Source organism: Onychostoma macrolepis, chromosome 18 (assembly GCF_012432095.1).
Source record: "Onychostoma macrolepis isolate SWU-2019 chromosome 18, ASM1243209v1, whole genome shotgun sequence".
NCBI classification, from domain to species: Eukaryota; Metazoa; Chordata; class Actinopteri; order Cypriniformes; family Cyprinidae; genus Onychostoma; species Onychostoma macrolepis.
In genome coordinates, this window is record NC_081172.1 from 17,190,949 (window position 1) to 17,206,084 (window position 15,136).

Genomic DNA, 15,136 nt, shown 5'->3' on the forward strand with positions numbered 1-15,136 from the left:
TAAACAGCTTTTAAACATACAAGCAAATATGAAGTAATAAAGGGGGGGAAAGACAATTACAAGTGATAAATAAAAAAGCACTTTCAGTATCTGGGAGTGCTTTAAGTATCGAAAGTTTACAGATAATCATAGTTATGGGTTTTTCTTTTTTCCTCAGCATTATTGCCATTTGATTATTACTGATGAGCAGAGGCGGACAAAGTAGACAACTCCATTACTTGAGCGAAAGTACAGATACTGCTGGTCAAATATTACTCCATTCCAAGTAAAAGTTGTAAAGACAGATTTTTACTTAAGTAAAAGTACAGAAGTACTTGCTTTTAAAAGTACCAAAAGTAAATTTCCTTTTTTATGTCAATGCACTGTTTTATTATTGTTGTACATAATACTTGCAATACCTCTGAAGCAACTTACAATACATTACACCCACTGAATACACTGACTAGCTTGTAGTATCTTTGGAATAAAGAGCTTTTAGAATGTTAAAAACCTATGGGGGAAAAAACTAAACAAAACAAAATTATTATTTAACACCCCTTCCCACCCCCACAAAAGCAGGATGTAGTAATCTCACGCAGCTCTTATAGAGTGTGCACACATCTATGTATAGCCATTCATCCACATTTGAACAGAGTGGACAGTGAAATCCTGTCAATACAGAGTGATAAGGAAGAAGAAAAAAAAATCACACCTGCTTTAAAACCCAGCAACACAACCGTAGCTGTATAACTTTACAACAGCAACACTGCTTTAACAAAAAAGCAAAACAGCAAGACTTTTTTGACATCAAATTTTTTCAAAATGCTGTCTATAATCTCTCTTACAGTACTTTGATGATACAAGAGTGATTGCTGATAAACTGTCTGAAAAAAAGAAAGTCACGTTTTAGAGAAGAAAATAATCACCCACTGACACCCACTGAAGCTGCTACATAGTAATGACTTTCTACTTCGAGGACCTTGATAGAAATGTAGTGGAGTGAAAAGTACAATATTTGTCTTTCAAATGTAGTGAAGTTAAAGTCATAAGTTTCCATTAAAAATAATACTCAAGTAAAGTACAGATACTCAAAAAGTGTACTTAAGTACAATACTGTCCGCCTCTGCTGATGAGATCATAGATGCTGGCAGCTTTAACACTCTGCATTCACACTAATGCACAGATCTATTTCCACATATCAGATGTTTTGTCCTGTTCTGAAAACATAACTGACTATGTTTACATCAATTTCGTATCATAAAAGTCGATGCAAGTACATTTACCGCAACCGCAGCCACGAGCTTCAGGACAAACAAACACAAAGCGCACGTGAAAGTCTGTCAGTACGCGAGTTTCGTGCATCTGATACGTACTGCATTCCAAACAGCAGAAATGAAAGCATATCTAAAGTAAAAGACTAAAATAATAGCGAGTGTAAGCACTGTCAAGCAATGCGCATGTCTCACAGCGCATATTCTGTGCAATGAAGCCCGCCGCGTTTGTCTGTAGCACACACGTGCCATATGCGGGAAAAAGCTCAGATTTTAAAATAGAGAGTGCATTTTTAATACTCGCGTGACAAGCGCGTATGTGAATGACGTCATATGCTATAATCGATTATGGTCTATAACTGCATCGATGCAGAATCGTCCATGCAACGATTAATTTCGACACCCCTACCGTCGTGTCATTCCAAACTCGTAAGACCTTCGTTCATCTTCAGAGCACAAATGAAGATATTTTTGATGAAATCCGAGAGCTTTTTGACCCTCCATAGACAGCAACGCAACTGATACGTTCAAGGCCCAGAAAACACGTGAATGCACGTTGATTGACATGGATGGGAAGGATTGTTGAATAAAGTCGTTATTTTTGTTTTCTTTGCTCACGAAAAGTATTCTTTTAGCTTCATAACATTACGGTTGAACTACTGTTGTCACATGAACTATTTTAACAATGTCCTTACTAACATGGTTTTTGCGTTGCTGTCTATGCAGGGTCAGAAAGCTCTTAGATCCACAAACAAATAAGCAAACAAATAATAAATTGCTAGCAGGTTCTATGGGCTTCAGATCCATAGAGAAAATCTCATTTGGAGATGCTTATCTGGAAAACAATCAGCCAAATTAGGAGTTGTTGTTTTTTTTGTTTTTTTTCACTACTAACCTCCTCAGTAGTATAATCATTTATGTTAACATCAACCTTTTCATTTCACCTCGCCTCATTGGCTCCATGATTGGGTGATTGTACTAAATGATACAAACCAGCTGAGAAAATGTCTAAAATCCTTTGATTTGTGGATGTGTATGTGTATTTCATTTGCCTGAATTTTACCAATATTCTTCAATTATCTTTCCGAGCGTAATTATATTTTCAAATCATTACCCCACAGGTTTTTTGGTATTACTGTGACAGATCATAATAGCTAAGATATCAGCATACCATAAAGACCTCAAATAAACCTTGTAACCATTTCAGCATATTGAAAAATAAATTGGTAACATTTATGAAAAATATAAATTGTATTTAAAATTAGAAATATTTTAGGTAGATATTGATAAGATGCACCAAATTTCAAACAATCATATATTTATATATTTTTATTTATTTATTTTAAATATATATTTCATTTCATTTATTTATTTATTTTTATTTAAATTACATATACCTATGCAATTTATAGTAGGAATAAATATTTTCAAGGCATTCAAGAACCTTCCTGTAGGTTATTACCATGGCAGTTTTAGTTTAACATTTTTGTTTTTGCTTTTATTGAAAAGCTGACACATGGGCAGCTGAGAAGATGCCTGAGTCAGTTCTAATAATGTACACAGGCAAATGAAGAAATAACATGCTGACCCATTCTAGATGGACACAGCTGTTATGGTGAATTCACCCAAAAATGACAGTTCTGGCATGATTTACTCACCCTCATGTCGTTCCAAACGTATGACTTTCTTCTGTACATTATTAAAAAAAAAAAAAAAATTTGTGATCCAAAAACGGATTTGGAGCAACATAAGGTTGATAAACAATGTTAGAATTTTCTTTTTTGGGAGAACCGTCTCTTTAAGGACTGCTATGGTGTGCTCTCTCTCTCTCTCTCTCTCGTTTATGTAATCATACTCATGAATAGTATGAGACTATAGACAAAACTCACTAATAGCAACAATAATTGTGTTCTCTTGCTTTTAATCCTTTCTGGATGTTGAGAAAAGGTAAGCCGTCCACAGGATGTGTTTGTTGTCCTCATGACGGCTGAATGTGACCTTTGACTCGTTGACTCTTCTGTTCATTGGTTGTTTCTGTACTTATGTATGCTCTCTCCATGGTACTGTAACCCACTTCCTGTGAATGTGAACTTACAGTATGTAAAGAAAATCTCTGGTAATTTATTCCTCTGTCCATTCATAACAGTTTTTGTTTTCAGTTTACCTCTTCTTATGTCTCACTGTTGTCGCCATGTGAAAACGGTGGAGCCCTTTCCTATGTAAAACGCTGCCGTTTATCATCCAACGTTGTCCACTTTGCAGAGTCCTTACAGCACGTTGTTTTAACTTTGTTTTCTCTGTTGTTCCTCAATCTCCAGTCATCTCAGGGAGGGGGACACCGAACGCTGCTCTATGGCCACGCCATCCTCCTGAGACACTACCACTCTAGCATGGTGAGAGATTTTCATTATTTACTGATGTTTAATGTGACGGCACTAATTTTAAGGAGACGTGTTTTTTTCCCCTAAATTACAGTATCTCAGCTGCCTGACGACATCACGTTCACTCACAGACAAGCTGGCCTTTGATGTGGGCCTGCAAGAGGATTCTACAGGTACATGCAGTGCCGATCCTAGACTTCTGGGGTGTAGAGTGGTTATGAATAAATGAATGAATGAATGAACGCATTTGTCTGTGTTTCACTCTGTCTCGAATCACGCTCACGGAAAGCGCTTGAGAAACCGTGTCTCTTCCGCTGTAGTGTCTCTTCTTTCGATACGCTTTCAACTCGTCTTTTCTTTCTTTTTCATCTCAAGCAAGAGACTGCACGACATTCACATTACATGATTTGACTGATTTTTACATAGAAAGGGCAGCACCCTTTCAACACACCTCATTAAAAAAAATTAACATTCATGTTTTCATAACCGCTGGCCAAATTAAAAAAACGAAACTAAATTAAATCATCTTTGAGAGCAAGGGGCCCCCTGGTGTTTCGGGGGGCCTACGCAGCTTGCTTATTTTGCGTATAGGGAGGATTGGCTCTGGGTACATGAAATCCACTGTTGATAGTTCTTATATTGAATAATATGACCTTTACATTTATGTATTTAGCAGACCCTTTTATCCAAGCGACTTACAGTGCATTCAGACTATACATTTTTTTTATCAGTATGTGTGTTCCCTGGGATTTGAACCCACAACCTTTTGCGCTGCTATATAGCACCATTTTTTTAAAAAGTGGATTGTATTTATTTTTAGCTTAACAACAACAACCGCATAATAATAATAATAATAATTATTATTATTATTATTAATAATAATAATAATTTAAACCTGACATTATTTATTATTATTGTTGTTGTAGTTATTATTATTATTATTGTTGTATTATTATGTAATAATGTAAACCTGACCTTATTTATTTATTTAGTAGTACTAATAAAATACAGTAAACTAAATAATAATTAAAATATTTTGAATCTATTATTATTAATATATTATAAATATATGTTTTATCTTATTATTATATGTACAATCATAAATGACAATTGCATTTGAAATTTGCATAATTTACACTAATAATATTATAAGAACAGTGCTAAAATTTACAACTGTAAAATGCAAAATGCAAATATAGCTGAGTTGACGGTAGCAGCCAGTAGCGTCATATTTATTGACAGTTCACTATCAAACCCCAGACTTCAGGGATTCAAAAAGAAACACCAATGCATCCCACTATAGAAACCCAGGAAAAAGAGTATTGTCTGAACAGTGTGAACCAGATGGTAAAGCTAACGAATGTCTGTCTCCCACCGTCTCCTCCACAGTCTGCAAATGGCACATTTATATCACCAATCACTCAATGACAATCAGCTCTCTGGCTGTGCACACTTGAGAATAATCAAAGAGGGAGAGAATAAAAAAGACCCAACACACAAACATTCGCACAAACAATACCCACACGTCACAACAGTCACATTGTCTTATTAAACCTATATTTGTATGCATTTGTTTAGGTCATAGCAGTATTTGTAATAATATGTATTTTGAATTGAATTGATTTCTTTTTACTGGACAAATGTTTTGCGACTCTGTATGTTCAGGGGAAGCATGTTGGTGGACCATCCATCCTGCATCCAAACAGAGGTCAGAGGGTGAGAAGGTCAGGGTAGGAGATGACCTGATCCTGGTTAGCGTGTCATCAGAGAGATACCTAGTAAGACTTATTAGATCCTTAGTGATCTAATAATAATATCAAACATGATTCTCTGTGCAGCTCACAGCTGGTATCTGTGATATCTATTGCAGCATCTGTCATACGCCAGCGGGGACCTGATGGTAGATGCCTCCTTTATGCAGACATTATGGAACATGAATCCAGTCTGCTCAGGCTGTGAGCTGGCAGAGGGTAAGTGTTCAGCAAATACAGAGAATTCCCAATCAAATAAAACCAAAATGTTATGAAATATCTCTGTAATTTGTAGAGATAATGTGACCTATCTGACTGTGTTCTGGTCTTTATATTTGCTCTTTTCAGGGTACTTAACTGGAGGTCATGTCTTAAGATTGTTTCATGGTCACATGGATGAGTGTCTGGCCATCTCAACACCTGATCAGGGAGAGGAACAGCGCAAGTAAGAGAAGAATATATATCTATATCTATATATATCTATATCTATCTATGAAATAATTTCTTACAGGCTCTTTTGAACCTTTGAACAGTGATGTACACACACACACACATATGTATAGTAGTATATTTATATATATTTGATTATTTAAGCAAGCTGTTTTTATTACTGTACTATCTGTATGTACAGTAAATGAATTGTTATGATTGGTTAACCTCCTCATACTGTGTATTTCACACTGAATGCTTAATATAAATGATAGTAATGTCATTCTCTCTCTAGGATTGCACAATATGAAGGAGGGGCGGTATGCAGTCAGGCCCGTTCATTATGGAGACTTGAGCCTCTGAGAATTGGGTGAGAAAATCTCTCATCTCTTAACTGTGACATAATTATTACATTTTTTTGCATATGCGTTTTGTATCTGTTATTTCTCTGCAGTTGGAGCGGTAGCCACATGAAGTGGGGCCAGGCTTTCCGTGTACGCCACATCACAACGGGTCGGTACCTGTGTCTGGATGAGGAGAAAGGGCTGATGGTTCTGGATCCAGAGAAAGCCAACACCAAATTGTCTGCCTTCTGTTTCCGTGCATCAAAGGTAGGTTCGAACTTTTATAAATAAAAAAATATCTGCTTTTTATTTTACTAGTCATATCGAATTCTAACGGCATTTCTCATTCCTGGAGAACAGGAGAAAGTGGAGGGGGCTCAGAAGAAGCGAGACGTGGAAGGAATGGGTGTTCCTGAGATCAAGTATGGCGAGTCCATGTGTTTTATGCAGCATCTTTCCACAGGGTTGTGGCTCACATACGCTGCTTTAGATGCTAAAGCGGCTCGCCTGGGAACCATGAAGAGAAGGGTACGAAGCAAACCACATGATCATTCAGTATACAAACTAATATATCTGATGTTAAGCCTTTAAAACTGTTGTATTTCTTATGATCTTACATTTCAACAAACTCTTTCTTTATCTTTCTCTCAGGCCATACTACATCAAGAGGGCCATATGGATGATGCACTGACCTGCTCTCGCTCTCAGATGGAAGAGTCTCAAGCTGCTCGTATGATCTACAGCACCACGGGCCTTTTTACACAGTTTATCAAGTACGACTGTACATCACAAACAATCTAACGTTCATTTGTACGTTATATTGTACTGTCACTTAACATAGTACTTTATAGGCAGAATAAGAATTCGGTGATATTCTATTGTTGCATATATTGTTTGATAAAAAACAAAGTGAAAATATAAGCAATATGACATTTTATTATGCATTACTTTGGTGCAGTTTTGGTGCAGTTTTTTTTATCTTAATTTTTTAAATAAAAGAATACTTTTATTAACACTTAAAGACCTAGAACATTTTTGGGGCACCTGACACACCTGCTGTCTCGGTTTTGAGGGTTAAGCAAGACATTAATAAAAAAAATAATTGAATAAAAATAAAAATCTAATTCTGTTCTTTTGAACTGAAAATTAAAATGGTTTTCACAAAAATATTAAGCAGTACAACTGTTTTCAACATTGATAATGTTTCTTGAAGCAGAATATTAATATGATTTCTGAAGGATCATTTGATGTGAAAATTCAGTATAAATGACATATTACAGTATATTAAAATAGAAAACAGTTATTTTAAATTGTAATAACATTTCACAATAACAATTTTATTAAATATAATATATATATATATATATATATATATATATATACGCATTATATATATATATATATATATATATATATATATACTATTTTATATTGTTTTAATCAAATAAGTGCAGCCTTGATGAACATAAGAGACTTCTTTCAGAAACAAAATATTTCTTTCTTTTGGTTTGCAAGTATGAATGTATGTCTGTATAAATAAACAATTTAATGACTTTATCATTATGAATGAATTTATTTTTACATAATTATAATAAAAGTATTCCTTTTTTGAAAAAGAGTAGAAAAAAAGCTTACTGAAAATTTGCCTATTCAGACTGATTATTTAAGAAAATATTTGTAGATGATATTTTCTTGTGTGTGTGTGTATCTGTGTGTGAATGCGCATGCATCCTCTTCTCTCTCTTGTACATCAGAGGTCTGGACTCTTTGAGTGGGAAGAACAAATCCCCCGGTCCGGTGTCCCTGCCATTGGACGGAGTGATCCTGTCCTTGCAGGATCTGATCCATTATTTCCGGCCTCCAGAGGAGGAGCTGGAACACGAGGAGAAACAGACCAAGCTGCGCTCTCTACGCAACCGACAGAACCTCTTCCAAGAAGAGGTGCGTGTGTGTGTTTGTGCCTCTCTGTCTCACATTCAGCCACGATTCCCTTTAATTAATGTCTCTTTTCTGTTGCAGGGGTTGATCACCATCGTGCTGGAGTGTATCGACCGCCTGAATGTCTACAACACTGCTGCACACTTCTCTGAGTTTGCCGGAGAGGAAGCTGCTGAATCCTGGAAAGAGATTGTCAACCTGCTTTATGAACTGCTTGGTGACTGAATATAAATAAATCTAAATTTAAATTTGTGATGTTTTTGAAAAAAGTCTCTTATACTTACCAAGGCTGAATTTATTTGATCAAAACACAGTAAAAACACTAATACTGTCAAATATTACAATTTAAAAGAACTGTTTTCTATTTTAAAATGTCATTTATTCCTGTGATGGCAAAGCTATAGTGTCACATGATCCTTTCTGATTTGGTGCTTAATTATTCAATTAATCATTATTAGTGCTCAGCTATTAATAATGGTTATGATTACATTTTAAAATATATTGAAATAGAAAACAGTACTTTTAAGTTGTAATATTTCAGAATATGACTATATTACTGTATTTTTGATTAACTAAATGCCACGATGAGCATAAAAGACTTCTTTCAAAAACATAAATAAATTATTTAAATTATATATTTATTATATAAGATTTATTGAATAGCATCTAAAAATAAATAAATGCATATATTTTTCTGTTGTTTATTTATTTATTTTGGACTGTATTGATTTGTGAACGTGTCTCTGTTTTCACAGCGTCGCTGATTAGAGGAAACCGTTCTAACTGTGCTCTGTTTTGCGATAACCTGGACTGGCTGGTTAGTAAACTGGATCGTCTGGAAGCCTCTTCAGGTATAAATAAAACCTTCCTCCAGCACACAAAATGACTAACAACCCGTCTTTAAACCTTGCCACATACTTCTTGCTCTCATACTTCTTTCTTATCTGTGGGTCTCCAGGCATCCTAGAGGTGCTGTATTGTGTTTTGATTGAAAGTCCTGAAGTCTTGAACATCATTCAGGAGAATCACATCAAGTCAATCATTTCTCTCTTGGACAAGCACGGACGAAACCATAAGGTCTGACTGCAAACGTGATTTAGTAATACTAGCATTTATTATTTTGCTACACATTGAAGATCTCACTGTCCTCTGCCTTTGTCCGGACAGGTTTTAGATGTATTGCGTTCTCTGTGTGTGTGTAACGGTGTCGCTGTGAGGTCCAATCAAAACCTCATCACAGAAAATCTGCTTCCGGGCCGTGACCTCCTGCTGCAGACTAACATCGTTAACTATGTATCAAGGTAATATCTGTTGCTTTTCGTCCAATTAAAAATGCTGCATTGCACCTTGTTTTCTTTTACTGCAGCTTTTATTCTTGAAGGTGCACTAAATCAAAGAAATTGAAAAGATTTCAAACCCTTTAACTACATAAATGTGATTTACTCCTTGTAGCGTGAGGCCCAATATCTTCTTGGGGACTTGTGAAGGTTCTACACAGTATAAGAAGTGGTACTATGAGGTGATGGTAGACTATGTGGAACCATATGTGACAGCTCAGGCTTCCCAACTGCGTGTTGGCTGGGCTCTGACTGAGGGCTTCAGTCCGTACCCAGGAGGAGGAGAGGGTTGGGGTGGCAACGGTGTGGGTGATGACCTATATTCTTATGGCTTTGATGGCCTTCAATTGTGGTCAGGTAAGTGTGGTGATCTTCTATATTATATATATGTGAGTGTTTGTTGTCCTTAAACCATATTTTGCTCTGTGTAGGTCATGTGTCACGTCAGGTTGCTTCGCCCAACCAGCACATCCTGGCAGCAGATGACGTTGTGAGCTGCTGTCTGGATCTGAGTGTGCCCAGTATCTCCTTCCGTATCAATGGCCATCCAGTCCAGGGAATGTTTGAGAACTTCAACTTAGACGGCCTCTTCTTTCCCGTCATTAGCTTCTCTGCTGGAGTGAAGTAATTAGCATTATTGTTTTGCATTACATAACCTTTTCTTAAAAGGATAGTTCATCCAAAAATGAAAATTGCCTCATGATTAACTCACCCTCAAGGCATCCTAGGCGTATATGACTTTCTTCTTTCAGACGAATCCAATCAGTTATATTAAAATATGTCCTTGCTCTTCCAAGCTTTATAATGGCAGTGAATGGGTGTTTATTTTTCAATAGTACAAAAGAAGTCCAACAAAACACATCCATCCATCATAAAAAGTGTCCCACATGGCTCTGGGGGGTTAATAAAGGCCTCCTAAAGCGAATTGATGCATTTTTGTGAGAAAAATATCCATATTTAAAATGTTATAAACAGTAAGTATTTTTTTTTTTTTAAAGAAATTTGTACTTTTATTTAGTAGGGGTACATTAAATTGATCAAAAGTGATGTTAAAATCAAATGTAATGCTTCAAAATACTAATGGTTACTCTGTATGCTATTATTTTGAACTTTAGCAAATAATCCTGAAAAAATATTTCCATAAAAAATATTGTAAGAAATGTTTTTTGAGCACTAAATCAGCATCTTAGAATGATTTCTGAAGAATCATGTGACAGTGAAAACTATGGTGGCCCAGCAGTGCACAACACAACGAAATCTCCACAACACAACAAAATCGCCATAACACAATGCATAGGATTAATCTCATTGTGTTGTGCTAATTTCATTGTGTTGCGTCTTGTTTCCATTGTGTTGAGTTAATTTTGTTGTGTTGTGACTTATTTCTGTTGTGTTGAGCTAACTTTGTTGTGTTGCGGCTTGTTTCCGTTGTGTTGTGGAGATTTCATTGTGTTGTGCACTACTGGGCCAACGTAGAATACTGTATCAATGATGGTAAATCAATTTAAAAAATCTTTTATTTTAAATTCTAATAATATTTAACAAATTGACTGTTTTATAGTTTTATTGACCAAATAAATGTAGCATAAGAGACTTTTCAAGATTAATAAATCTGACCAAACCCAAAAAAATGTTTTATAAATGAAAACAATAAAAAACTAAAATCTCCTTTTTTCCATTTCATTTTTCAGAGCTCGCTTCCTTTTGGGTGGTCGCCATGGGGATTTTAAGTTTTTGCCCCCTCCTGGTTACGCACCATGTTATGAAGCTCTTCTCCCCAAAGACAGAATGCGCATTGAGCCCATTAAGGAGTATAAACATGACTTTGGTGGAGTCAGAAACCTGCTGGGCCCCACGCAGTCCCTCACGCACACCTCATTCACTCCCTGTCCTGTTGACACTGCCCAGGTAAACTAAACTAACCACATACAGCTCCACTGTTGCTTGCCAAAAACACTTTGACTCAGCAAGTCAGTGTATGTATTGTGTATGTAATGTCATTTGTAGATTGTTCTACCTCCTCATTTGGAGCGGATCAGAGAGAAGCTTGCAGAAAACATCCATGAACTCTGGGCTGTGACTCGTATTGAGCAGGGTTGGACCTATGGAGTGGTGAGCGCCTTCTGTCTCTGTCTTTCACAAATAAACACCAACGCAAGCACAAGCATAGCGTACATACAAACTCAAGATCCTTATTAAAGTTAAATGCTCTCTCTCTCAGTTCAGGGATGATAATAAGAAGTTGCACCCATGTCTAGTGGACTTTCAGAGTCTTCCAGAACCCGAGAGGAATTATAACCTCCAGATGTCTGGAGAGACCTTGAAGTGAGTGTCTGATGAATATCAAATGTCTAAAGTTCATTGCTTATGCATCCATCTGTCCATCCAATTTATTCACCGACTTTTTTCTCCTTGACCTCTCCAGAACCCTCTTAGCTTTGGGCTGCCATGTAGGCATGGGAGATGAGAAAGCAGAGGAGAATCTGAGGAAGATCAAATTGCCCAAAACGTAAGAAAACCAAAAAAATGCACCCAGGTTTTTGTCTTTTATAATGCATAATGTTTTGGTTTTCATGTTTTTCTTTTTCTGGGTCAGTTATGTGATGAGCAGTGGGTACAAACCTGCTCCTCTAGACCTCAATCATGTCAAACTGACGCCCAATCAGAACCAGTTGGTAGAGAAGTTGGCAGAAAATGGGCATAATGTTTGGGCACGGGACAGAGTGAGACAAGGATGGACCTACAGCATTGTGCAGGTAGATGTGGATACTGTGCTGACTCTGCCATAATAAAACATGTTTCTAAGTGAGAAAATTGTCCTCAGTCATCCTTAGTCACTGTGTTAACTAGCTTTCTGTTTAACTAGTTTACTGAAATTTAATTTCAGGTTAATATAACAAAGTACAGTGTATAAAAAAATGAAGAAAAAAAACAACCTTGCTAGATTTACAATGTTAATAAGTATAAAATATTCTGTCACAGTCTGTGAAAAGGGGCAAGCCTTTTAAATTACAATTAAAATCTTGAATTTCATTCAAGGTATCAGGCAAAGAACATGATTAAAATTCAAATTAAAAGGTAATGAAATTTTAATAATATTTGTAAGTAATAATATTTCTAATAATAGTAATAAGCATGAATTTTTATGAACATTTATGAACACAACATATGTATTTCCAGAAAATTGATAAAATAATAATCAATGTTTAAAATGATACCTGTATGAATTAATATATAATTAATTTATAATAATAATTAATTAAATTTATATTTCAAAATCTTATAGATTATGGCACCTTTGCTTTATTTCACACACCATACCATGTGATTATAGCTCAATGTTATATAATCAGTATATTCAAATTTTAATGTCAATATATTTATTTTGATAAAGTTTATGGCAAAATTATAATTAAAATGTTTTGTCAGCTTTGTTAATTATTAATATGTCTAGTTAAAAAAAATAAATATCTGGGAATTAATAACTATAATTGGTTAAAAATTAGGGTCAGACTTTATTTTAATGTCCAATTCTCGCTATTAACAAACCATTAACTATGATTTTGCCTCTATTAATAGCTTATTAATAGTTAGTATGGTAGTTGTTAAGTTTAGGTGTTGGGTACGTAGGATTAGGGATGTAGAATATGTTCATGCAGAATATGTGCTTTATAAACACTAATAAACAGCCAATATGTTAATAATAAGCATGCTAATAAGCAACTAGCTAATAGTGAGAATAGGTCCCTATACTAAAGTGTTACCAAATTAGATATCATATTTTGGACCTGTCACAATATGGTGTTGATGAACACGCACGAACATGAAGAAGAAGGTTAACAGTCTTTAATAGATCCACACAATTCCGTTCCACACAAAGTAAGGCTGGTGATACACATAACATTGATGTTCAAGACACAACAAACCCTAACTGAACAGGCAGGAACTTAAGTAAACAGACCAAACGAGGATAATTAACAAGGCACACATGAACATAATGACAAACTCAAATGTGCAACAAAAACAAACAAAGTCCAAACGAACAGAAACCGTGACAGGGCCTTTGTTGTGTTACCGTTGCATTTCTGTGAACTGGAATTCAGCTAATAATACTTCAAAAACTTACTCTTGTTACTAACCTTGTGACCCTCAGGACATTTTTAATAAGCGTAACCCTCGTCTGGTGCCATACAACCTGCTGGACGAGAGAACCAAGAAGACCAACAGAGACAGTGTGAATAATGCTGTGCGCACTCTGATTGGCTATGGATACAACATCGAGCCCCCAGATCAGGAGAGCAGTGAGTCTTTGTTTTAGTGCATTATTACCAGTGTCTTGAGGTTGAGAGTGTGGATGTCAAAATAATCACTATTGGGAACAGACCTTAATGAAGTCATTGCCCAACTTCAGATACATATTTGTTGGGAATCATATTGTTTTTGCAGTCCTAATCTCTCTTTTCCCCCACAGGTGGTCATGGTGTTGAGAACGCACGTGGAGATAAAGTGCGTATCTTCAGGGCAGAGAAGCAGTATGCTGTTACCTCAGGGAAATGGTACTTTGAGTTTGAGGCCGTAACCACAGGAGAGATGAGAGTTGGCTGGGCTCGACCGAATGTCCGCTCTGACGTTGAGCTTGGTTCTGATGAGCTGGCCTATGTCTTTAATGGAAACAGGGTCAGTGGTGTCATATTAATCTCATTCTGCTGTGTTATATGGTACCAGGCTGTAGGCCATCTTTCCGGCTAATTGGACCAATACATTTTGTGTGCCGCACAAGTTGCTGACAAACTATTTTGGATAGCTGCAATAAACTCTGAATTACTCTCCTCTGCTCTTCCTGCAGGCTCAGCGATGGCACATTGGTAATGATCCATTTGGCCGTCAATGGCAGTCTGGTGATGTGGTCGGGTGCATGATAGACCTCACTGAAATGAACATCATGTTCACTCTTAATGGAGAGATGCTGATCAGCGATTCTGGCTCTGAAATGGCCTTCAAAGACATTGAGATTGGAGACGGTGAGGATTTGGGCTATAACATTGTTTATCAATAGGGTTTCAATGAGTTGTTTTGAAGGATAATGTGTTTTATTTAATACGCTTTGTCATTTAGCTGGTCAGGAAAAGTCTCACAAGGTTTGTTTTCATAGACACAGATCAATCCTGGTCTTGGATTTAAAAAGGTGTGTAATGAAAATTTATTTCTGATTACCACTGATTTTTTTTTTTTTTTTTTTTACATTAAAGAAAGGGATTCCAGATGATAAATGGATTATATTTCCTTTTTCCCATCAAACACAATATCTACATTTTTGAAGAATATTGTGGCCTTGTTTTTGTTTTTTTTGGCTCCAAAATGACAAAAAAGGCATCATAAAATTTGTCCTTATGATTAATAAGCTACATTTTAAGCCATTCAATAGCTTTGTACCTATAAGGAAAAAACAGAGCACAATTTAAGTTATTCTCTGGGTTTTTCCTCAAAATCTAATATGACAGCTTTGATGTTGATGACATTTTTGATGCCGTTTGGCATTAAATAGGGTGAACATGTGGCTTTAGTAGGCCATTTCATGACTACAGAAGACTTTAAATATAGTGCATGTGAACTACTGTAAAGTTTGTTATAAAAAAAAAAGAATGAGTTTGCAATTATAACTAACAATTATATAATTTTGAAAGTTCTGTCAAAATACCATCTGGA

The 15,136-nt window shown here is 35.9% G+C and overlaps 1 protein-coding gene across 1 annotated transcript in view; it reads left to right on the forward strand.

Annotated features, from left to right (window-relative positions):
- The window catches only part of ryr1b (ryanodine receptor 1b (skeletal)), a 110,175-nt gene that overhangs the window by 23,512 nt on the left and 71,527 nt on the right, over window positions 1-15,136 (forward strand). The window contains 24 exon segments of the mRNA XM_058750549.1: window positions 3,569-3,643; window positions 3,726-3,804; window positions 5,297-5,409; window positions 5,502-5,601; window positions 5,731-5,827; window positions 6,107-6,181; window positions 6,266-6,422; window positions 6,516-6,683; window positions 6,807-6,928; window positions 7,910-8,096; window positions 8,175-8,310; window positions 8,849-8,944; window positions 9,052-9,170; window positions 9,261-9,394; window positions 9,546-9,787; window positions 9,862-10,054; window positions 11,122-11,338; window positions 11,438-11,542; window positions 11,652-11,755; window positions 11,856-11,939; window positions 12,027-12,186; window positions 13,584-13,731; window positions 13,902-14,107; window positions 14,277-14,451. Of these exon segments, the coding sequence (XP_058606532.1) occupies window positions 3,569-3,643; window positions 3,726-3,804; window positions 5,297-5,409; window positions 5,502-5,601; window positions 5,731-5,827; window positions 6,107-6,181; window positions 6,266-6,422; window positions 6,516-6,683; window positions 6,807-6,928; window positions 7,910-8,096; window positions 8,175-8,310; window positions 8,849-8,944; window positions 9,052-9,170; window positions 9,261-9,394; window positions 9,546-9,787; window positions 9,862-10,054; window positions 11,122-11,338; window positions 11,438-11,542; window positions 11,652-11,755; window positions 11,856-11,939; window positions 12,027-12,186; window positions 13,584-13,731; window positions 13,902-14,107; window positions 14,277-14,451 (3,292 nt within the window).